At 45.3% G+C, this 25,672-nt stretch overlaps 1 protein-coding gene across 2 annotated transcripts in view; it reads left to right on the top strand.

Annotated features, from left to right (window-relative positions):
- Positions 1-3,323: 3,323 nt before the first annotated feature.
- Positions 3,324-25,672, top strand: part of LOC100767645 (very low-density lipoprotein receptor) — a 32,073-nt gene continuing 9,724 nt past the window's right edge. For both annotated transcript variants that reach the window (XM_027406469.2, XM_035441899.1), the window contains exons 1-7: positions 3,324-3,550; positions 15,985-16,104; positions 21,145-21,267; positions 22,608-22,730; positions 24,426-24,797; positions 24,882-25,004; positions 25,094-25,216. In XM_027406469.2, the coding sequence (XP_027262270.1) occupies positions 3,469-3,550; positions 15,985-16,104; positions 21,145-21,267; positions 22,608-22,730; positions 24,426-24,797; positions 24,882-25,004; positions 25,094-25,216 (1,066 nt within the window). In that variant the 5' untranslated portion in view covers positions 3,324-3,468. The remainder of the gene's footprint in view (positions 3,551-15,984; positions 16,105-21,144; positions 21,268-22,607; positions 22,731-24,425; positions 24,798-24,881; positions 25,005-25,093; positions 25,217-25,672) is intronic.

Below are 25,672 nucleotides of genomic sequence, written 5' to 3'. Positions count from 1 at the left end.
ACAGTACAGATGATAAATATTCTAGGCTTTGTGAGTAACATGGTCTACAATATGTGAGTATATGTCTCCAAACCTTTAAAATGTATTAAAAACCCTTCTCATTCATAGACATCATCAAAGATGTGTGTACAGCTTCATGCAGTCAATCAAAAACCTGGACAAATGGCACAGCCTCCTCTTGAATGCCTCCTGTTGCCAGGAAGACAAAAAGAGAGAGCCTCACACAAGCAACTATATGGCCCAGTGTGGAAGTGATGCCCTGTAGCTTCCGACCATTAATTAGGCAAAGGTAGTATCTTAACCCAACCAACAATAAAAAGGTGGAGGTGGGATGTGACTTACTGGGTGAAAAATGCTGAGCACATCAGCTCAAGGACAAGCACCTAAGAAAGCCTTTTCTTATAGCCTCATCCTACAACCAACTCAGATGGCTTTCCCCCGCAATCCCACTCATTCATTCATTCATTCATTCTTGTGATGCTTCAGATGGAATGCACAACCTTGTGCGCGCTAGACAAACAATCCACCACTGAGAAACAGCCCTGGCCTCATCTCCTTATTTTACAGCATCTAAAACAACTCTGGATTCCAATGCTGTATGCAACATGCTGGAATTTTCAATATGTCTGCCCTACCCTGACTAGCTCCCATGGCCTCTTCAGATAAGTATGTATCTATGTATCTATGGGGATTGCCTTGCCTAGCACTACCCTCCTGGCACTGATCAATGTGTGTTGTTTAGGCAAACAAATTCATGTGGTGGATTGTGGGAGTAAATAGGACTACTGACACAGTTACCGGAATCCTGAATTCTTGAATCCCTACTTGCCCACATCATCTACTCATGATCAATTTATTCTTTTAGTTATTGGTTACCCTCTATGTTAATCACATGCATACCTCCTTGTAACTTCTTTCTGATAATAATGAATGCCAGGGCCCCCTGGTTCTTGAGAAAATTCTGATTATTGTGTGGTTTGTTTGTGTTTTCAGTTTACAGGTCAGAAGGCAGGCAGAGAAAAAGGAGGGGTTTGGGTTCTGTTGTTTGAACTTGCACAGCCAATCAGAGGCAGAGTAACAATGAGCTACAGGATTGAGCACAGGGTCTTAGCTAATAATAATAAGCACACTATTTATGCTAGAAAGCAGAATACATGTTTGTCAAAGAAAAGTCTTATTGTGGTATATCGTTGTTTCCCTTGTAGTGTACATTTCTCTCTCAAGGAAAACATTAAAAATAAGCATGTGACGACTCATTAATACTGAGCTTTTGAATGTTGACTTCTCCTATGTTCCCACCCATTCTGCCAGCTAGAAAGTGACCATGAGCTTTTCCAAGTCCCAGGGGTGCTGGAGATTATGAGGACCTAAATTAGACCATCCCACTCAACTTGGTCTTTGAGGTAAATAATAGCTATTGCACTGTAAAATGGCATGAATTTTGTTTCCCATGCAACATGTGTGTGGCTGGTACAGGTTTTGCCCATCTTCTACCCACCAATTATACAAAACAGCATTCACACTGAGTGGCTTAGAAAGACCCCATCTGGATGTGGGCTTACCAGTCATGATGAGAATAAATTGTAGGAACCAGAATGTGTCCTGGTTGAGAATTACTCCATCCCATGGGTACAGGAAGCTCTCAAATAAACATCTCTCCTAGAAGCCTGCCACTGACAATTGCTCAGAGAACCAAGGTGAGGAGACAACAAAGCCAGAAGACAGCTAGGATGTGAAATCTGGAATCTGTCAACTTTGTTTCATTCAAGTTACAGTGACTTATAAAAAGAGGAGTATACACACTGTATTAACAGGCGAAATAGCTCTGCTCTGCTTAGGCCAGAACAAAGAAGGCATCTTAACCAGGGGAATGTGTTCAAGAAAACTGAAGGACGGGAAGAGCAAATCTTAGACTCATGTCCTGTCTGGCAAAACCCCCAAAAGTTCATCCTTTCTGGGAGGGATGACTCTGCTTCCTTCTTTCCCTGCTCAACGCTTATAATTGAATGTTACAAAGTATACCAAGAATAAATCTACCCGGGTCCTCTTCCCCCAACCAAAAATAAATAAAAAAAGGTTAAGCTTTTAATTACAGGCCCTCAAACTATCATTTTGTGCAATTAGCAATTAACTATAATCGTTGATGAGAGAATGCAGAGCTGCGCTGGCAATTTCCCTCCTCCCCATCCCAGACTCGGTTATTTTAGTCTTGTTCTATTACAGAGGAAAAGAGGAAAAGCCACAACCACGGAAGCGTGCGTTCTCTCTCTCTCTCTCTCTCTCTCTCTCTCTCTCTCTCTCTCTCTCTCTCTCTCTCTCTGTGTGTGTGTGTGTGTGTGTGTGTGTGTGTGTGAGAGAGAGAGAGAGAGAGAGAGAGAGAGAGAGAGAGAGAGACTTAAAGACATTTAATGTTTAATAAAATGGCATCTCAGTTTGCCATTAAGACGGGACTCCAAACCCCACAGCAGTGCAGTGGAGCACTTGCACCCCTCCTCTTCATCACTTTCAGGTTGGAAAGAAGAGTCCCCAGGAAGATGCTACCGACCGACCTCACAATACCAGCCCTTCCTAGGGGCGCAGAAGAGGGAGATAGAGCATTCCTTGCCACCCCCAGACCCCTCAACTGTCAGCCCGTCAGCCCAGAAGTGGTGGCAACAGCAGCAATAGTTGCATCAGCGCTCTGGCCCCGGCGCCAGGAGGGTACAGTAGCGACTGTAGGGAGCTAGGGAGCGCACAGCTGCTGCGGCCGCAGGTTCCCTGGATCAGGAAATTAGGACAGGCACCCGGGATTGGAGGTGAGGACGGTGCGCGAGCCAACCAGCGGCCGCCCCGGGTCCCCCGTGAGCCCCGGGCCGACGCGCTCGGAGCAGCCGGGCCCCTGGAGCCGTCCGGATGGCGGCGGCAGCGGCGGCGGCGGCAGCCCCAGCCACTGCCACTCACGCACGCACGTTGCCACTTGCCCCCGCACCCTCCGCACCGCGCGCGGGAGAGCGGCGCGTGCAAGAGCTGCTGGACTGAGCTCCCCCTCTGGGGTCCCCGCGCTGCTCCGCGGTGCTCCTGCCGCCGCCTGAGTGGGTGCCCCCGACCGCTCGCCTCTGCCGTCCCTGGCGAACGGGCTCCCCGCCCCCTCCTCCCGCGCCGTCCCCTCCCCTCTCCTTCCCCTCCTCTGCAACGCCTGCATTATTTTCCGCCCGCAGGGTCCGCGCTCACACCAGGGCCTCGGCGGGGGAGGTGACCGGGTGGGTGGCTGGTGGCTGGCTGGCGGAGAGTAGAGCGTGCAAGTTGCAAGGAAAGGGTGCCCGCTCCTTCCGCGCTCTCCGTGCTCCCGGCTCCTCACTCCTTCCCCCTCCTCCTCGCCTCCTCCCTCCCCGCCCCCACCTCCTTCCTCCTCTCCGAAGGGCTGGTAACTTGTTGTGCGGAGCGAACGGCGACAACGACGGCGGTGGCGGCACCATCCGGGCGGGCAGCATGGGCACGTCCGCGCGCTGGGCGCTGTGGCTGCTGCTCGCGCTGTGCTGGGCGCCCCGGGACAGCTGCGCCTCTGCAAGCGGTGAGTGGGGACGCGCCCCTCCGCACCCGGCCCGTAACAAGCCCGGGCGCCCGCGATCGCTGCGTTTTGGGGGGCCCTGGGGTTCCTCTTGCCCACCCCCTCCTAGGAGGCGCCTCTCCGCGTTCCTCTCCTGCCTCCCCTCCCCGCCCGGGTGGCGCCTCTGAGCTGTCAGAATCGAGGCTACTGGGAGATGGGCCCGGGGGATGGTGGGGTTTAGGGTGTCCTAAAGCGTCCCTTGAACTTGTTGTCATTCCCCTGTGTCCCCTTTCTTCCCAGAACCTCTGTTTTACATGGTTTTCATCCCCCTTTGACAAGGGTTTAGGGATGTGGGCTTTAGAGCCACTGAACAATGGTTCTGCCTCCTCTGCCAGGCGGGCTGTTAGGACCGTGGCAGAGCACGGGGCCTGGAAGCCCGGGTGCGCCCCTCAGACTTAAGCAGGCTTGAGAGCGCACAGTGGGTGAAGGTGGGCGTCTCCGAGGACACCGGGCGCCAGGTGCGAGCCGGGCAGGGAGTCCTCGCGCAGCCGTGAGCTGGCGCACGTTCGGTGGGCGGCAGCTTGGAGGCCGAGCCATGACAAGTGCTGCGCACCCGGACTGCGACTCCCCAGGCGCCGGGCCGTCTCTCCGGCTCCAAGTATGGCTTTCAACTGGACTGTCCTCCGAGTGCTTTTCTCCTTTCCCCGGAGATTCCGCCGCTACTGCGGCGTTTGTATACCTCTGGGTCTCTGAGATAACTGAACGGGGGAGGGGAGTGGAAACCAGACTTAATCAGGTTACTTTGCCGAGCCTTGTTCAGGGTGACACCCCCACCCCCACCCGAAGAAACTGAGTCCCAGTGTAGTGACTGCAATTATCCTTTATTCTACACAATAGATCGAAGGCGTAGTGCTAGAGCTGGGGTTTGACTGTAGCTTGGGGAGGGCGGGGGTTACTATCGAAAGTCTCCAGGGGTCAGCGCACTGGCTTGGGATCCCTGTGTGTTTTCAGTCCCCCATCTTGGGTTGCACAACTTTCCAGAGCAGGCGATAAGACGCCTTTCCTAACAAGGTCCCGTCTGATCCTTAGCAGGCCACTGAAGAGGTCTTAGAGGTCCTAAGAGGTGACACCAAAGAGCTTGCTTGCCAACCAGCTCTAGGTAATTAGGGCAGAACGCTGTCCCAGCTCTAAAGAGTCCACAGTGCCCATCTCCTGGCGCGGAGTAGCTTAGAAGGCCCGCCTGCGTGCTGTCACGTGTGTCCTGGAGTGCGAGCGAACTTTCAAGTGTGTGGTCAAGCCGTCTGTCGACCTATGCTGTGGTGTTTAAGTCTCCTAGCGTCCCTGAGCCTTTGGTTCCGCTGTCCCGAGCGTGAGAAGCTGGGCAGGGCTTTTCTGCCCCATGCGATTGGTTGGCAACTGGATTGCGTTTAGGTTGGTCACGTGTTTTCGCCGAGTTAATTGAGCTGCCCCAGCTGGGTTACCTTTAAGTTCATCCAGGCTCAGAGGGGCTGTTCCTTCTGGTGCTTTCTCCAGCTGCACTCTGAAAAGAGTCCATGTGTAGTGACGCTGGAATACTACGTGTGGCAAGCCTACGATCCCAGAGAAGCCCTGCTTAACAAAAAATTTTCAATCGCTGACATTAATCATTAATGGATGAGTAATGCTAACTTATTAAGCCATCCCTCAGAAAGAGTGACTTGACTTGGGTTATATATTTTGTAATATTCCAAACATGAATGTATAAAATACTTTGTTGGCTGTGATTCAGGGAGGTGTGAGAAAAGAGTCACTCTAGCTGCAGGTCCTTTTGTGGTCTGGGAATCTTTGACGTGCTAACTAACTTTCCATTGGGTGCTACTTTTTGGGGGTGCTAAGAAAGCACCCCAGCCTGCTGCACTGAGTTAGTCAAAAGTCAGAACCTGTTCAGTTGGGATCGGTAAAGTGAGGATGTCCTTTGCTCCTCCTTTACTGCAAGTGGATTATGACCATGCTGTAAAAACAGGGCAAGAGAGAACCTGGCACAACCCTGAATCGTCAGAGTGGGGAAGCGGTTCTTTCTGAACTGCCCAAACTTCGAGTTGGCTGAAGCAGGTATTGACCCAAAGCCACCCCAGATTGTCCTTGTTTTAAGTTCAAAGTACCAGGAAATGTGGATTGATTTTCTGGCCCTGGCCTTCTATGCTCAATCTTTCTATCCAGCCCTTCTTCTTGTCCCCCAATATACATACACACTCAGAGGCTGTTCCAAACCTCCTGACACAGTGCAGGCAGGTGTGCACTAATTTTCTGCAAGGAACTTAAGTGACGCTAACAGGAGCTGTTACAAGGACTGATAGCAAGTTACATGGGGCCTCTGGGACTCTTTCCTCCAGCCTGGATATATAGTAAGATGTGAGATGTTGTGTAGTCTTCAAAGTCAGAGCTCTGCAAGTTCTCTTCCAACATGCCCAGTGACTCTTCTCTTGCTCTGGGAGGGAGTGGTTTACCAGCAATGCCAGTGTACCCGCAGGAAAGAGTCTAGAAGACCAGGAGAAATAATGCCTGACTTACCAGAGCACCAAGGGAAAGAAGGGACCATAGCAATCTCATCTACATCCAAGAAAGGCCAGGTAGACAAGGGTGTTCTTTTTTGGGAGAGGATCATAATCCAAACTTGATGGGCCATGCATTTCCTAAAGCCTGGGACAGCTTTTTGCCTAGAATCATCTTCTTGCCAGCAACTCTAGTGCTGGGCCTATATCATTTCAACCCTTTATGCCCAAGTCTCCAGAGACCTACAGCATGTATATAAAGGCCAAGTTCAGTAGGGCTGGCACATGTTAAGACTTCAGGCCAACAAACTGCTTTTGCAATCACTGGGCAATACTTGTAAAGGGGTCCATCTCTACCTTCCAAACAATTTGCCAGTCTGATCATCGTGTTTCTGCTTTCTTTAAAAATGAATAACCATAGACAGGATTTCACTCCAGTGCTTTTGTGATGCTTCTGGAAGAGCCAAAGAGCTGTTGTGACCCCTTCTGTTCCCTGAACAATGTCAGACCAGTAAAACAAAATGCCCTAGAATGCAGCCTTAAGGTCAGGAGTGCAGAGAGGACCCCAGGTATATGACTTCAGGGTTAGATTCCTAGACCCTGCCACGTACCAAATAGCATAGAAAGAGAAAATGTATAGGAAATATTTCCTGGTCCCTCACAGAGTGTAAAGATGTTCTCAGTAGAGGAAACTGGATGGAGATGGGGTAGTTAGTTCCCTTTTCAGCCTCTGGTCCTGACCCTGAATAGCTTCACTTGACCTTGCTTTGGAAAGTCACTGGCACATGCTAGCCTATGAGACAATAAGCACATCACAGAACCAAAATGGGCCTGAAACTGTGCTTGTCCCACACATACCTGACCTACAGGAGCAAGTCTCACAATAGACTAAGGCAGCTAGCTGCCCTTCACATGTTAGGAGATAGATTCTTCTAACTTGAAGTAATCTCAAGGATCACCCAGACCATAGCACAATAGACAGCTTCCAAGAAAAACAAAAGTCCTTCTTTGGAGGTTATGAGTGAAATGTACACAATGAACAAGAGTATGTAAGGCCATTTTTCCTTCTCACTGAGGAGGGGACAGTCTGAGGATTGGTAGCTTGTTCTGAGGTCCCCAAGGCATAATATAACCTAGTTCTTGGAGAACCTGATTTTGTGAGTGAAAACTGGCTCAATTTTACCCTCTATATTTGTTTTCGATATAAATCAGTATCTCTCTGCTAAGCTCCAGTGTTTGTTTCCAACCAAGGCCCTGAAAATGGTAAATTCCAACAAGTTAGACATGCTAACTGAGGTATATCTAAGAGAGAAAGCAGGTGTCACCTTCAACAGGGCCCACTTTGCCTTCATGTGTAGACAATTTGGGCCTGCCAGTCATTTTTGGGCTCTCAATTAAAAATGTAAGAAAGAATCTGCTTTGTATAGGGAGAGTAAGCATAGAGGTGGTCCCGAAAGGTTTCCAAGTTTGTGCAGAGGGCTTTTGCCAGCTTTGTGTGGCAGAAATGCCCTGTGGGGAGGGGAGAGAGTATGTCAGAGTCAGCATTTAAGAAGTACATTTAGGGCAAGAAACTACAACTTGGAATGGTCAGGCACTCACTAGAGTGGCCAGTCTTGCCACTAACTTGGTGCAGCTGGGTTGGCAAGGTGGCCAGTGGACTTTGTGTGTCCAGAAACAGTATTGGCAGTGGAGGTGAGGAGGTAGGGGAATGTGCAGTTTGCTGGGAAATAATGATGGACATTTGAGAGTTCACATGTTTGTAAGCGCATTTCCTGCACAGACTATTAGTGTCTACTATTCTGTTCTCTAGACCAACCTCTGATCTTCGCTTTTCCTAAGCATGCTTTCCTAAGATCTAAGTTATTAATTTGGGCAGGGAGATTTACCAGGCAAGTTATAAATTGAAGCCAGTTTCCCTTGGACATCTGCTTAAGACCACTTGATGGCCAGTACAGAAACCAGAGAGCTGGCCTCTGTGCCTTTTTTTGTTTGTTTGTAGGAAGTCAAACCAGGAAACTCAAGATCCAAAAGGAGCTGAGCATAGAAGCTGTGACTAGAGAGAGCTGAGCTGGTGTTCCTTAATCATGAGCACCACAGACATCAGCTGAAGATGTCTTGAGTCCCACATGCTGCTTTCATTATAGCTCATGATGTTTCCCTAAAATAACCGGCAACTTAGACTTTAATATGCCAATGCCAGAAGCACAGTGGTCTAGTGCCAGCATTCCCCAAGAGCCATAGCATGTCCGAAGTAAGACTTGGGCCTGGCACACCAACCTCCACACTGTACCAGATTTTCCATGTGTGTTAGAGCCTCTCTCACATGGAAATGTGGCTGATACGCTAATTATGGCAGATAGATGTGCAAGGTATGTTGTTTTATAATGATAACTTGCTGCAAAGATGAGATGACAATACTCTCACCGACATAGGAATACAGTACCTCTTTAACATCGTCTTTCAGGGGTTTCTACCAGGCAAAATTTCATTTAGCAGGTCACACTTCCTTCCAAGTTCAGAAAAGCTGGGAAAATATATTGACAGAAGTCTATAATGCAAAACAGATTTGCAGGTTAATTCACTAGCCAACTAATACATCCATGACTATTGACTAGGGCTTAGCAAATCTTTGGATGCTAGGTGACAAGCCCTCAGCGTACTGTGGCACTGGACAGGTATGAAAAACTTTGGGAACAAAACCAGATCATCATACCAGGCTCCGGGGACATATTTAAGTGTCCAGAGGGCCTCAGTGAGGAGGTGCTAGCTGAACCCCATCCTGTGGGGAAGGCAACAGGAACCAGATGGACAAACAGAAATGAAGCTTTGGAGAGGATGGTCAAAGGGGAAGTAAGGGGAAAGAAACCCTTTAGAGCTGTTAGCTCAGCTGTGGTAGCCTGAGCAGATGGTGGGTGATGGCTGAAAGGAAGAAGACAGGGGGAGCTGGTAGGGAACTGAGACTCAATCCTGGAGTCAGTGGGGAGTCAGGAAATGATCCTGTCCTTGGCCCTTCTGGGTATCCTAAGGGGCTTAAATCACTATCTTAATTTGGATAGAGAACGAGACAGCCTGGAGGCGAAAGGAAGGGTGACTTAAATTTAGAGCAAGTGAGAGATGAGGGGTTAGACATGGCCAGGATTTGATGGCTCAGTGTCAGCAGAGAAGAACCTGGACTCCCTCCTGGGCTACTGATTTAGAGTAAGTGGCAAGCCAACTAAAGCTAAGCAAGACACAAGAGAAGAAGGTGGGTTTGGGAACAAACTGTTTTACTCTGTGTGTCTGCTAAGGCACCCGGATGAAGGTTACCTAGAATGTGCCCAAAAGCTGTACTCAAGTTGTCATCGACATGTCTGTTATAAAACACTTCCATTTATCTCCTATCTCTATGCAGTGACAGACATGAGGGTTTAGGGGATTAACAGTATATTCAGTATTAGAGCCTTGAAAACAAAGCCTCTTCCATGCATTGTTGCCTCTGAACCTTTGGTCTTCATGCTAGTGTCCCCTGTGTTGTTCTCCAGCCCCAGGCAGATAAGATGAAGATATGACTTGGTTAATGCACCCTAGTCAAGAAAATCAAGAGACTTAGTCCTTCCAGAAAAAGTCATTATGGGAATTCTAGCAGCATATTTAAAAGGCTATGATGAGAACAAGAAATAGGGCCTATCTCAATGATAAAGCTATACTGTAGGGTGTTTTCTCTTGAGGAGAGAAACCACTTCATTCTTGGTCCATTTAAGCAGACTGTAGTAGCTATATTCCAAGAAAATGGAATATTCTAGAATTATGTAGTCCTGAGTTAGTTACTACAGTTTGTGTGCTTGGTAGTGTAGGATTTAGAGCCAAAATACCTGGGTTCAGCTCTCAGGTCAGCCCAGGGTAGTCTTGGACAAGTCACTATGGTTTTTTTTTTTTTTTTTTTTTCCTAAACTGTAAAGAGGGGAAGAGGAAAGGTCACGTTGAACTAATGAGTTAAGACATGAGAGGTCTTAGAGCAGGAACTGACCAACAATAAAAAACATTTGGTTATATCTATGAGTGCTCTCAATCGGGTGTACATGGAACAACTGAACTGTATAGTCCATTACTCGGCATTGTTTGTCACTGACAGCCTCTCATTCCTGTAGGAAAACTTTTTTTGCTGACTCAGAAGTCTGCATGTCCTAAAAGGAGTTTTATCCTATGAATAGAAGGATTGGCATTAAATTAGCAAGCAGTAGAGATGAGGTAGACTAAAAATAAATGTCCTTAGTGTCCCTAGAAGTGCCAAAAGCAATGGACTGAGGAAATACCAGCAGATGATAACACCCTTATGTGTAGACAAGTGAAGTGAACGCTGGGACTGGCAGAGAGTGGCAACATGAAACCCCTACAGATTCACCTTCTCACTGAGTCTGATACTCTGAGAATCTCCCCAATATTCCAGATACCCAAGCAGAGGATTCCTGCCAAAAGGTTACTCAAGGCCTATGGGGGAATTTGTGGCCCATCCTGAAAGCCAGCTAGGCTATTCACTGTAAAGCTAAAGCAGGACTTTACTCAAATGCACTCGCTGATTTTAACCTTTACAGAACCAATTAGATAATAGCAAACTGGCATCCCTGTGTATTTAACCCCCATGCCTCCTAAAGCCAGTGAACTGCTGGTTGTGGGTCACAATCAGTGTTAACTATTTAGGTGAGCAAAGCTCCTGGGACATGGATGTCTTCGAGTAAGCTTCAAGTCTGGTACCATATATACAAGTGACAACAAAAGCAGGACATTCTTTGACATTTCAGGGCATCTATCACTCACTGTAATAGCCACATCAGTGGGTAGATACAAGTGACCTCAAATCTCCTGGCCAACAAGGAGAAAGGTATTCTTGCTTAACATTAGAGCTGGAAGGAAACTTAGGCAGTTTAATCTCTTCACGGATGAAGACCCTTTTCATATTCCTAAACTAACACCAACAGTCTTTCTGGTTTGTGATGGAGGTAGAACTCCAGGCTCCATGCCTCTCCACTCTGTCCCCTCCCCCATCCCTTTAGCCCCATGCTATTTTCTGTGAACACTGCAGTTTTAAGGAGTGTAAAGTGTATTTTACTCCAGCTTCCCACCTTTCAGAGCAGACAGATCCAGGGGTATAGAGTTCCTAGCATTTCCACTTCCATGCCTCACCTTGGCTTTAGCAAAGCTTACTGATGAAAAGAAACGTGGTTACGGATGATCCCATGCCCATTCTGTTCCCCCTAGGAACTCTAATAGTGAATTTGAGATTTAACGTTCATGGATGAAAATAGACTATGGGTCTACAGTCCTCTAATCCCCGAAGCTTTGAGAGCCAAAAGCTTCTTAATTCATGTGGTGCTTTTAGTCCTGGACCTCTGAGCAGCAGTGGTCTCAGTGGAACCCCCAGATGGGAGGTAGAATCTTTGGGACCTGTAGGGAAAACCCACAGTGTCCCAGGCATATGGCTGAGGGCTCTTCTCTCAGTCAACTTAGTGGCCCAGCTCTTCTGGCTGTGAGTGAGACAGAGAACTAAACAGAACCAGGGAGCACTTTCTGCCTAGTGCTTAGGAAGCTAAGAATCTCAGAGGCATGGCCAGAAAGCTTAGGGCCTTTGTTTGCTTCTCTTTAGAGGATCCTTTATCAAACTGGCTGGCTCCCCACCCATCCTTTTCCCCAGCATCTTTTAGACAAAGCAGGGACATCTTGGTACCTATTGTCTTCCTTGTGTAAATTATTTCTCTTGGTTAATGGAGGGTCATGTGTGTCGTGGCGACATATAACTTTCTGAATCCTGGGCAATGTGGACACATGTAAGATCTGAAAATGTAGAAGTTAAACTCCTTTCTGCTTTGGGATACTCAAGTGAGCAGATAAAAATGCTTATGTCTGTCCTCATCCGTGTCCTGAGCCCAAACCTCCAGGATTTTAACATAACCTATTATTGTTGATAGTTTGTGTATTACAACTAAAGCCAGAGCCCAGAATGACTGTGAACTGTTTATTAGCCTTAGCATGTTATATGCTGACTTTAGCCCCAATGCAGCTTGAGTGTCTACAAAATCCATCACACCAGAATAATTTCTGAGGCAGTTCTCTCCACAGATCTAATTCTGCAGCTTGCTGTCTTCCTTCCTTCCTTCCTTCCTTCCTTCCTCCCTCCCTCCCTCCCTCTCTCCCTCCCTTCCTTCCTTCTTTTCCTTCCTTTTTCTTTCTTCTAAATCTCTCTTTGAGTCTGATGGCAGGCTCATCATTCTCACTATATAGAGTTCAGTGGTAATGCTTTTGGCTCACTTTTACTTACCCTTCAGAATGAAAGGCCTTAAAATGACAGTCTCTCAGCCTTTACTGTATCCTAACTGCAATGACTATCCATTCTCAGTATGTTTCATTCTATATTCTCAGACTGCAAACTCCTTTTTCTAATCAAGCCCTCAAAGTAGATTCCTGCCACTCCCATCACCCTCAAAGCTGGAAGGATATAGATCCATAGCATATGGCCCCTGGAATAATTACCTCCAGCTTGGAGAATACAGAGACCATTCTGTGAACATAGCAGCAATGGGAGGGAGGGAAGGAGGCAGCCAGGTACATCACCCTTGGCTTATTGGTATTAAAAAACAAACAGCTGATGCTGACCTCTTGTTCTCTTTGTAACTTCCTAGTATTTTTTATTGAATAAAATATTTGTAGAATGAATAAACATGAGATGTTGATAGGAAATACCATCAAATTTTATTGCTTTGTAGCTAAGTTCTAGCTTGCTAAATGTTTAAGAGCAGAAAGCTTCATAGAGTTTTAAAAGCAATATACACAGTACCTGAAGGTAACCGCACCGTGTGGCAATCTTGACTTGGGCCAAATTTTAATCTCTTTGGGAATTAGCCACAAAGTGCAGAATTCTCCCAGACAGAAGGGCATAGTTGACTCTAGGGAGACCAACTAGAGCACTGTGTGTTTCACACAAGAGTTCCAGTCTGTGCTTGCCTCTGCCCTGTCTGTTCCTATGCCAGCATGCCCCAGCTGCAAGTACTGAGAGGTAGTAGGAAATCTGAAGGCTTTCTGCTTGCAACCACCCTCCCCCAGCCAATCTGCATGCACCCGAGGCCTCGTGCTGAGTGTTGAAAGTCTCAGCAGTGTATTTAAGGGAGGCCTTGAAGGGACAAGAGCTGAACCTTTTTATCACAAAGCAATCTGGTCCTGCAGGAGGATAGATGTGCTAAAGACAGAAGCGCCTGGTCTGTCCTGGCCATGGAGTGCCTCCATGAAGCCTTAGTTCACACCTCTGTAAATAGCGTGTTCATAATAAACCAAAGCAACTGAACTCAGGAAAGCAGAGTCAGATCTGTAGCTCTAGCTTGCTCTCCTCTTGTCCCATCACTGAATTAAAAATGGCACCCTGCTGCCTCCTAACCAAGCTTTCTTGATGCTTTTGACTTGTCTTTTGAGCTGGTTTGTAAACACCTATTTTCCAAAAGGAAGCATCCATTTTAAAGATTCAGAACCATTATCAATCCTTTATTTCTACCCTCTCCTTGTCACAAGTCGTTGGCTCTTTGGGAAGCAGTGTCACTCTTGGATAAAGCTGTGGATGTGGCCAGGAAATGCTATTAAAGGATTAGGGTTGTCTGAATGTTGTTGGCAACATGCACAGTTTATGCAAGGAAGAGTCCAGGGGCCTTGTGGTGGCCCCTTGTGGTTCTGACCTAGCTAGGTTCATTAATCTTGGACTGATTCCATGACCCAAGATCACTATCCCAGTCACCATGTCCAATTTTTTAAGACATAAGAAGAATTTTTATTACTTTTATTTACTTATATATTTATGTGTGTATATGTGTGCACACATGTGCTATAGCATGCTTAGGAGATCAGAGGACAACTTATAGTTCTTTCCTACCCTATAGTTTCCAGAGATAAAACTTATGTCTCAAGGTTGGCAGCAAGTGTCATTTCCTGCTGAACCATCTCATCTCTGGGTCTGAGAAGTTAAAAGGATTAAAGGGAAGGAAAAGGAGATCCCTATTCTTTTAGAGATATAGCCATGCATCACATGATGACAGAGAAGTCCTAAGAACTACAGTGTTGAACAGTTCATTGCTCCTTTACTTAAAGTACACGGCGATGTTGTCTTAGTTATTGTCCTAATGCTGTAATGAGATACCATGGCCAAAGCAACTTAGAAAAGACAGTTCTCAATGGGGGCTTGCTTACAGTTTCAGAGGGCTATTCTACGACCATCATGGTGGGGAGCATGGCATCTGGCAGAGAGGCATGGCACTGGACCAATAGCTGAGAGCTTCCATCCTAGTCCATGTGCAGGCATTAGGTAGAGAGAGGGTGGAGGAGACTGACACTGGGCTTGGTGTGGGCTCTTGAAACTTCCTAATCCTTCCCACACAGTTCCACTAACTGGGGACCAACCATTAAAATGTATGAGCTTATGGGAGTCATTCCCACTTAAACCACCACAGTGGTTTAGCGGACTTCATACCTATACTATGTGGGCTAGCCTGTTGATTCTAGGCTACCTGTATACAGCATGGTCCTTGCACTGCATACTGTAGGCAGCTATAACACAACGGCAAGTATGTATGTATCCAAATTATCTAAACATGGAAAAGGTTCCGAAAAATATATCTGTAAAAAATTAAAATGATGCCTCTGTATGGGATGATTATCGTAGATGGATTTTCAGGATTAGAATTTGCTGAGTGAGCTTGTAAGAAAATGATAAGTGAAAGCCAAGGCCTAGTACATTGCTGTCACTTTAGAAAAACTGTGTATTATTGGACCCTCAATTAAGAAAAAGTTTATAAAAATAGTTCTGTCTTCAATGATGAATTATCCTTATTTTTCTCTTTAAACATTAAAAATTTTGTTTGTTTCCCTCCACCATGGGTTTCAGGGCTTGAACACAGGAGGTCAACTTGGTAGCAAGCACCTTTACCCACCGAGCCATCTCACTGGCTCACTTTTTAAAAATGTAAACTCTGATAAGAGCTTAGAACACATGGTGTATAGCTACACAAAAATATTATTTATATGCTTACTCTGAAAGCTTTTCTCGTGTGTGTGTGTGTGTGTGTGTGTGTGTGTGTGTGTGTGTGTGTGTGTGTTTCCTAAGAACTAACACATAAACACACACCTCCTGGAACTATAGAGGGTCAGGCCTGTCGCTATCTTACCCTGCAGGCACTAATGTGCCTGCAGCTATCCTCTGCAATAGTAAGGCCTTCTGGACTTTCTCCTCAAGGAGGGGACTGGAGCTCTCTCTGGGGGAAGGTTCTTCCTTCCTTCATACTTTTCAGAAACGTGCCCATGGTGGCTTGGTTGCTCTGTTTCTTCTTTTCAATCAGATATTTCTCTATGAACACACCACTCTGTCAGTGAGGACATCTTGGTATTGGGTGTCCATGTTCTCCAATGCATTCCTGAGCTACTTAAAGTCTGAAATCTCCTAATCCTAACACTGCCAATTTTCTCAGAGGTGTTTCTTTTTCTTCTGCCGTTTTCTTTTGCTGGTTCTTCAGCTGTGTGTTTTCTAGATGCTGGGAATGCTCCATTATAATTTTATGGTCACCATTGGAGATGAGGTCCATGTTGATATACTGACTAAAACATTACTGGCCAGCATGTGATTGGATTTCTTAGAAGCTATATAATCTTTTTCTCTTTGTATTCTACTACCTGGAAACTGGTATCTCAGCTATGCCTCTCTGGGAGTAAGGCTGGAAATCTTATGTTCAGTTTTAGTTTGTTGACCTGTGAAGGACTCGGCTACCATTGTTCATTGCCCCCCAAACCCATACAAGGCTGGTCCCTAGAATGTTACAGTTTGCTGAGTCTGCAGCTGTCCCTATCCAAGGGCTTTGGGGAACTTATATCTCTAACTTACCTTCTATGCATACATTGCTCAATGTTCCTTCCTCATCCTAGGGAAAAAAGCCAAATGTGATAATTCCCAATTCCAGTGCACAAATGGCCGCTGCATTACTCTGCTGTGGAAATGTGACGGAGATGAAGACTGTGTTGATGGCAGTGATGAAAAGAACTGTGGTAAGTAAAGAGTTTGGCGGTCTCAAATCTTATCAAGCTTTGATTCTTGATTGGACTTATGCATTTTATTGAAATGTGCAGGTGTTCTTTTCATTTCTACAAATGTATTGAGAGTCTGTAAATAAAATCCACTTAAAAGTATTGCTGTGAACCAGAGTCCCATGAATCTATACTGATCGGGAGGTGTATAATCGAATATTTGACATGACGTAATTGAAAGGTTTCCATACCCCGATATTTATTAAGTCTCTCTGCTGATGCAGTAAGCCAAATTGAGCTGAATTAAAAATAAAGGGCCAGGTTTAACCTGAGCAAAGCACTTCCGGGTGACTCTAGGGAGCAGGGGAGAAATCACATGGCTTCCCTGTAGGCGTGGTCTTGAGCTTTGCAGGAGGAGCCTAGACTTTTGGTGGTCTTTCTGAGGGGGCAGGGTTTGGAGAGGGAAGAATGGGTCTCAGGCAGTGTTTCAAGCCAATCAGTAATCAACTCGAATATGGAATGTTGGCCACCAGGTGGGATTTCTTTCACATGGCAAGACTTGGTTTCTCTTACCTCAGACAAACATGTGCTATGGGAAGCTGAGAAAGGAAAGAGAAGACCAGACACAGAAGCAGACAGAACACTGCTTAAAAGTAACTTTGTACTTTTACAAATGGAAGAGAAGAGTATGTGGAGAGATGTCTTAACAGTTAAGATTGTATACAACTTTTTCCAAAGGCCTGAGTTCAATTCTTACCACCCATATTGGGCAGCTCACAACTTCCTATGCTCCAGATCTAGGGGATCTGATGCTCTTACTTGACATCCATGGGCATCTTCTGCACACACACACACACACACACACACACACACACACACACACACACAATACAGGCACACACATGTATACATAAACAAAACAAATAAATCTTCAAATTGGATCCAAGAAAATAGCAAGCTATAAAATCCCCTGAAGTTTCAGAAGTCCACTAACTCTGGCATGGAAATGACAAGCCAGCACATGTCAAAGATCAGATAAGGATTCTGTTAATTCTCTGCTCATACTTGCTTATTCGAAAGCATTAGGCAGAGTAGAAAACATTCTCTTCCCAAACTAATGCAAATATAACAGCATAGCATTGATCAGAAACTATCAAAAGGTCATTCATTGTGAGAAATGCCTGTGTGTGTAGGCCCCATAACCTCATGTCACAGAGAATAGCCAAAATCTGTATGTCAAGCTTCCATAGACCTTGGATTCTAGCTGAGGTTTACCTTTTCATCCCTCTGTTCCAAATTATAAACATCCCAGAGCAATGATGAGTGGCAAGATTAGTGTGTCCACTGTCATTTGCCTTTTTGAAAGATGGTACATACAATGCTGGGTTGGAGACCCATGCAGATCCCGACACTTGGGATCAGAAGAAAAATAAAGGCCACGTGGAGTCTTATTGACTGCCATGTTCATTATGCCATTGCCTGCTTTCCTATTTATCATCATTCAAATGCAATACCCAAGTGACAGTGACAGATCTGAAAGGCCATTCTGAAAAAGCTTACCCTCAGTCTCGAGACCAAGAATGTTCTCCTGTACTATCATTTTCCATCATGTGCTTTTAATGTAAAGACTTCCATCTGCTCCACGAAACACTGAGTTCCCTGCTGTTTCCAGGTTGCCCAGAGAATACAGTTCTCTCGGTCCATATCTCACTAGGAGGACCTGTTTTCAGCTGTTCTCTGGTTGTAAGGGACAAGGCTACCAAGAAATCATGCATCAGACCACAGCCATCCCCAACCCCCACCTATGTTTACACTACCTGTATAAAACCTGTTATAGAAGGTTTTATTATCTAAGTCAGCAGAGACACCTGAGTCATAGGGGGAGCAATGACTGGATTTTCTTAAATCCTTTCTGCATAAATACTGTTGACCAGCTCCATGGTAGAAGGGCTTGGGCAAGGGAAAGAGGTGGATGAACAGCACAGTGATGCAACATCATTTGAGGTGGGATAAATTAAACACATTGATGGGCAGATTTCTTGCTGGATCCCTGGTGTGGAGGTTAAGCAGGGAAAGTGCAAGTGTACTCAAAGCACTTATCTGAGTATTTGAGGGTGGTGGTGACCCATGCCTTTAATCCCAGCAGAGGCATTTGGATTTCTGTGAGTTCAAGACCAGCTTAGTCTGAGTGAGTTCCAGGACAGTGCCCAAAGCTACAGAGAAACCCTGTCTCAAAAAAGAAAACAAAACAAAACACAAAACACAAAAAAACAAAAGATCTATTGCTCGGAAGTGGTGGCTCACACCCTTGGACTCAGCACTCAGTAGGCAGAGACAGGCAGATCTCTATGAGTTCCAGGCCAGCCTGATCTGCAAAGCTACACAGAGAAACCCTGTCTCAAAAACAAACAAAACAAAACAAAAGAGTATTTGAAACAGAGGAAAAACTATACATTTACCTAACTTCCCCATCTAACCTTCAACCTATACTTGGTTATAACTTTTGGGAGGACTCACTTTTGAGCTTGACAACTAGTATAATCAATTTGATTGTACATTCCATATGTCATTTGCTTCTGTGAGTTCCCAAAGTAAGTATCTTATGGCTTCCCTCCCCAGTGGAACTCTTGGTATCTGCGTGTCTGTGTGTGATTCAAGCGTCTTTTCTTTGCCCTTGTCGGGACGTTCAGAGCTGAGAAAGACGACTCTGTGAAGTTGTGTCCTTTTTATCTTTGCTCAGACTCTCTGTTGCATGGCTCATCTTTCATATCATCATGAGATTTTCCACTTTGCAAAACCATCTTCTTTCTTTGTGGCCATTCTCCTGTTCTCTCTTTTGCAACTTACAGAGGTGATCATGGGTTGAATTACAGCAGCAAGCCCTATAGCCTGGTCACTGTTTCCATATGGGCTCAGGAGAACACCAGCCTTGTATAGCATTTGCTGTGTTAACACTGTATAATGGTGATTTAGAAACAGGGGTGAATTTATGAGCTGGCATGGCTTTCCATGGTTCCTTAGCTATGTAGTTCAAGGATATGAATAATCCCTAAAGGACCATCATAATTCATCAACCCACATTGAATGTTACAAACTGACTATCTCCCAAGTTTAAAAGCTAAATGAGAGTGGCTTAAGAGTAAGCCCTATCCTCGAAAACCTCTACCTAGTTTAAACCCCACATGCCAAGGGATCTCTTTTAAATTTGCAGCACACTGCAGGCTTTATAAACACAAACTGATTTATAAACACAGACTATTGATTAGAAGGATGCTTTAAAATGGATGTTTAAGCAGAAAGTATAGACACAGAGGTATGGAGGAATCTGTCTAAAAAGACAATCACACAGTGTGGGTGTCTTCTCTGGCTGCTTTGGCAAGACTTCCAGATTCTGGGACTCCTTCATGGGTACTGTGACCAAGCTGCCTCGGTTTGTTTGTTTTTACTTTCCTGGTCTAATGAATGGATGTCACATTGTATTGTGACTCTAAGTCCTGCCCTAGGAAGAATTAGTAGTGGAATTGATATTTTGCCTTAGGCTATTTGAAAGGTAGCTGTGAATTATGGGCCATAATACTGGCAGGTTCAGTGACTTTCAGTTGGTTGATGTCAAACCAAACCTTGGCTGAAGACTGAAATCTCTTTGAATTCCAAGTTCTACCACTTGTTGTAAGTGTTATAATTGGCTTTAAGTTTGTCTAGCAGATGAGTTCCTTTGCCCCAGCAGACCCATCAGAGTGGCAGTATTCAGTTCCAAAGCCTCAGTACACCTCTGCACTAAGTACATATATTGTGAAGAATGTCCCTGCAACAGTCTTGGTTTACACCCCTGTGACAAAAATACCATATGGAGGGGGCCTTAAATGATGCAAATCTGATTTTAGTGTTCTGGGCGTTAGGAAGTCCCCAAAGTAAGCAGTGACAGACCTGGTGTCTGATAAAAGCCCTACTTCTGAGTTTCAGATGGCTGCTTTCTTTCTGGGTCCTCCATGGTAGAGGAGAGTGAGAGAGAGGGCAGGAGAGGGATAGAGGGGGACAGCGAGGGGGAAATGAAGAGAGAGTGGGAGAAAGCGGGAGAAGGAGAAAGAGAGGGAAAGGGTGAGAGAGAGGGAGAGGGGAAAAAAGGAAAGAGTGAAGGAGAGGGAGAAAGGAGAGGTAGGTTGAGAGAAAAAGAGAGCAAGTGCAAACAGGCACTAATGTTTCTAATAGGGGTACCAATCCCACTTGTGAAGGCTCCATTCTCATGGCCTAATCGACTCCCAAAGTCCTCCCTCCTAGTATATCACTGTAGGGATTTCAGGATACGAAGTTTATTAAGACACACATATCCACTCCACCGCAAACAGTTATCCAAGGGCCAGTCATAGGATGGAGTGTTTGGTTGTTAGAATCTTTTCTGTGGTTTGTCTCCTGTGGAGCTCATGATGAAGTGTGATTTTGAATAGTATGGTGTGGAGAGGTGTTAGGACACTTAAGAAGTGATTAGATCAGTGAGAGGGAATAAATCCTTTCTCCTGGACCAGATCAATTACAAAGAGGGTGGGCTAGGAAGCAAGGCACAAGCTCCTCACCCCAAACTAAGCAGGTGTTAATGGTGTGCCCTTAGGATTCCCAGCATTCAGAACCTTGAGATGAAAGAAGTTTCTTTCCTTTATAAATTGCCCACTCTCGAGGGTTCCATTTTAGGGACAGAAAATGGACTTGGAGAAAAACACCTCAGAGTTTGTGAATGAGTTAGAAGAAATCCATGGTGTTAACACTGTAAACTGACAAGTTTATTTTAAGATGTCCCTAGGTCATAAGACAGTGGACAGCATTTGTCTTCCCTTGACTTTATTGTCCTCTAAGTATCTCCAATAAATATCTCCCTGCTCTGAAACTATGAGGGGAAAAAATGGAGTTTTCTAAAGTCTCCCTAGATGCCAACAATTGAGTATCAGCCAACTGATTCTGCATTAATTTTAAAGGAAAACATACCAAAATATAGTTTTTACCCTAATATGAAAGTTGGGGTCTGGGGCAATTGACTTCAATTCTAATTCAGAGAATAAACTCTTGTAGTAAAGAAGACATGTGCCGAGTCTGACTTCGTGTGCAAAAATGGTCAGTGTGTTCCTAACAGATGGCAGTGCGATGGGGACCCTGACTGTGAAGATGGTTCTGATGAAAGCCCAGAACAGTGCCGTGAGTGTGCCTTGACTTGCTTTGGACTTGACCTCTTTCGTGCTGTTCTGTCTCTGTTCTAAGTGATGCTTTATCAATTGCTTGGCATTAATTTTTCTTTGCCTGCCTTGAACTTGAGGCCAACTGACTTGAAGGTCATTCAAGCTATTAACAGTTATTCCATCTCCTTTAAAGACTGCTCTCTCTAGTCTAACAAGACTGACATTCTCTTGGGTAGCTTCGCCATTGAATACTTAAGACTGACGCCAGCATATTCAATTAAGAACTCCTTGACTAGGTGCATAGATTTCAACTGTTTGACAATACCTGAGTAGATGGTCCCCTAATCCTGGAATTTAAGTCAACATGTGAAGGTTTCCTGAAGGTCACACATAAGCTTTGAAATGCACAGATGTTCAAATCATGAAAACATGCTATTATAAAAACAGCAAGACAATTAGTAACAGGGTCATTTAGGAATTTTTAACAAATGTGTAACCTAACGTGGGGGCCATAGAGTTTGCTACTGAATAAGAAAAACTTCATAAAAGTACAACTACATCTCTCTGCCCATAGGCTAGTATGCAGGGGGAAGTCCCAAAACCACAGGAGAAAGGAGTGATGTAATCTAATAAACAGGGATCATTTGAGTGTTAAGGTGCAGAAAAGTCTAGAGACTCATTGCAGTAGAGGCCTGCTGACGCAGAAGAAATAGGATTGACACAAACCAAATTTAGGTTAAGGATACAATTATTCAAATGACCACGGTGGAACTCGCATTTTCTAGAAAGAAGTGAACAATTTTGTCAGTGAGTTAGAAACCTGAGGGTCCTAGACAGGATCTACACAGATTCAGCACCATGTTTCAGCGGTTAATGACATGGTAAAAATCATGTTGTCATTCCTGCTTTGCATGTATAAAGAAACATGTGAATGGAGGCCTAGGAAGGCTACGATTTCATGGAAGGTCTTATAGGTTTTCGCCCACCTGACCTTTAATAGAGTCAGGATTGGGTGACAATATCTGGTGTGCCCACTGATATCCAAACATAAGTAATGGACTAGGAGCAGGCCAACAAATCAACTTGACTGTGCCAAGTAAAACAAAAGCCAGAACTGAGCATGCCGCAGAACCTTGAAGGAGTGACATGGTCAAGGTTCTCGGGTACCCTGCCAGGTGGCCTTGCTTGGCATAGCTTCTAAGGACGGAGCTGGCGAAGGATCTGCCTGGCTTCCACTAGTCAGTGTGCCCCATGTACCTGACCACTGAGTCCCAGGTGTTGCACTTCCAGGCAGCACGGGAGCAGCAGCTTTGCACTGACCAGTTTGGAGGCTCTTTTGAGACTGTATGTCATCAACAGATATGAGAACATGCCGCATAAATGAAATCAGCTGTGGCGCCCGTTCTACTCAGTGTATCCCAGTGTCCTGGAGATGCGATGGTGAAAATGATTGTGACAATGGAGAAGATGAAGAAAACTGTGGTAAGAAGACCAGTGTGAAGTAGCATACCCCAAAGACCCTTTTCCTAAAAAAAGGTGGGCAAGGGATGCTAACTTAAGCCAGAAGACAGATTGCCACTGAGTCACTTTTCAGTAGCTTTGCTGTCTGCTCAATGTTGGTCCTCCTAACCACCATAAAACTGTAAAGGCCTTTTGCTGGTAATTGGTCACTGCCTGGTGCATCCTCTAGGCAGATAGAAGCAAGCAGGGAATCATCTTTGTGCTTATATTCAGCATAGTACATTTAGCATACCTTGTTAAGGCAGCAGCTATGTGGGCTTTTTTCTTTTATGACAGTAATTCCTGGGCCTTCCTTACATTTGGCTCAATAGAACTAGAAGGTGATGGGGCCAGCAGAGACATTCAAAGGTTTAGTTAGATTAGCTTCTTGGAATAAGTTACCTGAGTGTGACATAAGCATTTCTGCCAACTAGAATCTATGGTTACATTAGCATAGAAATGTGATCTAACCTGTTGCCAATAGATACCTAAAGTCTACCTAACCTTTGTGGCCTATGATGATTCCTGTCTCTGAATGCTAGCCCTCTTTCCTCCTCTTTCATACTTATATTCTTGGAGTGTCTATAATGAAGTGTTCCATATAAAAGGTGAGGCCCTAGGGAAAATCTGAAGGTTGAAAAACATTGCTTTGAAGTGCGTCTAAATCTGAGTCTGATAGGCCTAACTTCAGGCTGCAATAGTGGCCAAGGGAGTTCAGGGTCCTTGCAGATGAAACACTAATCAGAAACTCAGGGTCGTTGCAGGTAAAATACTAGTCTGGAGCTCAGGGTCCTTGCAGGTGAAACACTAGCCTGGCCTGTACAAGTCACTTAGTGGGGGCAATACCACTGCACCTAGTCCAATGAGTTTCATGTTCAGTCATAGAATTGAGCTTCATACATTGCCATGGCAAGCCCTGGAGCTGCAAAACATTTCCCTTGCAAATCTACACTTTGCTTCCCAAGAGAGTCGTGGTCTCCTTTTATCAATTAGCAACAAATTGTGACTTTGGTATGTTTGGCAGGAATTTAAATCAAAACCTAAACTGGCTACTGTGACTACCTTGTCATCACTAGCATGCAGAGTTGCTAGGCTGTGATTCTGGTCCTAGTAATGGAAAAAAAAAAAACCCTGAAAATTACGAAGATGGTATTCCTATTCCTAATATTTATTTAAAAGACCCAAAAGAAAGGAACCATGTGCACTGTTCTATGGTTTGTTTCTTTTCGGATAGTGCCTTAATATCCATTATATCTTGCCCACGTATAGCTGATGCATATTCTCAGCTAGTGATGTGATTTGGGCTGACATACAACAGGTTGGTCTGGGTATAACTCTGCCTTCCCAAAAGAAGTCCCTGGTACCAGCTTACGCTATTGGTCACTGTCCCTTTAAGTGTCAGTTGTGGTTCTCATCTCAAATTAGTTTCTAGCCTTCTACTGTTTTCTTGGTCCTTTATTTCTGCTCTTATACATAGTATGGCTGCATCTTATTTTATACCGTGAAACTGTTTTGTCATATTTCAGAAACTTGCTCTCCATATAACAGCACTACAGCTTTTAAGTTAGAAAGCTAAAATCAATCATCGGAGATCAATATATTGATTTGGTGATGAGAGTCTTGAATTAAAAAAAAAAATGCTGATGCACTTTCAATGGAACATCTTCCCTCTAACAGGCAACATAACATGTAGTGCTGATGAGTTCACTTGCTCCAGTGGCCGCTGTGTCTCCAGGAACTTTGTGTGCAATGGCCAGGATGACTGTGATGATGGCAGCGATGAGCTGGACTGTGCACCACCAACCTGCGGCGCCCACGAATTCCAGTGCAGCACCTCTTCCTGCATCCCCCTCAGCTGGGTGTGTGATGATGATGCAGACTGTTCGGACCAGTCGGATGAGTCTCTTGAACAGTGTGGCCGCCAGCCAGTGATACATATGAAATGTCCTGCCAGCGAGATCCAGTGCGGCTCTGGCGAGTGCATTCACAAAAAATGGCGGTGTGACGGAGATCCTGACTGCAAGGATGGCAGTGACGAGGTCAACTGCCGTAAGTAACTTTCCAGTTCTCGCCCATGTCTTGACTGGGGACCATCTGGCCGGCTTCATTCCATTGTGTTGCCTGCTTTCACAGCCTCCCGAACCTGCAGACCTGACCAGTTTGAATGTGAAGATGGCAGCTGCATCCATGGCAGCAGACAATGCAATGGCATCCGAGACTGTGTGGACGGCTCTGATGAAGTCAACTGCAAAAACGGTGAGGTTCTCCCCGGCATGCTCTGGTGGACCATTGGTTTCTCTGGTCAGACCAACAACGGAACTTCTCTCCCGTGTTTGGTTTTATAGTCAATCAGTGCTTGGGCCCTGGAAAGTTCAAGTGCAGAAGTGGAGAATGCATAGACATTAGCAAAGTGTGTGACCAGGAGCAGGACTGCAGTGACTGGAGTGATGAGCCCCTGAAGGAATGCAGTAAGTGTGGGGCTTGCTTGAGGCCGGGGCTGGGAGCTGGGAGGTTCCATTCAATCCATCGGAGCTAATGCTGTTGGGACCCTGCTTGATGGTCCATTGAATTCAGAATGAACTCAAATTAATGTAAGCTTGATGATAGTGTTACGACATGGGATTCTACCCAGTGACAAATTAACCCTGATTTTAGGAACCCCTTAAGATAACTAAAAATAATAGCAAAACAAGTAAATCCGGCATGACTAACTAGTAGCCTATCATTCAGCCTGAGATATTTATTTACAAAACAAATAATCAGATCTTAGCAAGGCCATCAGCAGCCTACGCTTAAATGTGAATAAGACCACTATCAATTAAGAATAAGATGTCATACTAATTTGGACCCTGGGTTATAAAATAGGAAACAAAATGAGCACTTGAAGTTGGGAGGGAGATGTTTGTGTACCATCTTCAGAGTTG

The sequence above is a fragment of the Cricetulus griseus genome, chromosome 3 (genome assembly GCF_003668045.3).
Source record: "Cricetulus griseus strain 17A/GY chromosome 3, alternate assembly CriGri-PICRH-1.0, whole genome shotgun sequence".
Classification (NCBI taxonomy): Eukaryota; Metazoa; Chordata; class Mammalia; order Rodentia; family Cricetidae; genus Cricetulus; species Cricetulus griseus.
Note: the sequence above shows the minus strand (reverse complement) of the source record. Positions and strands in the feature narration are given on the sequence as shown.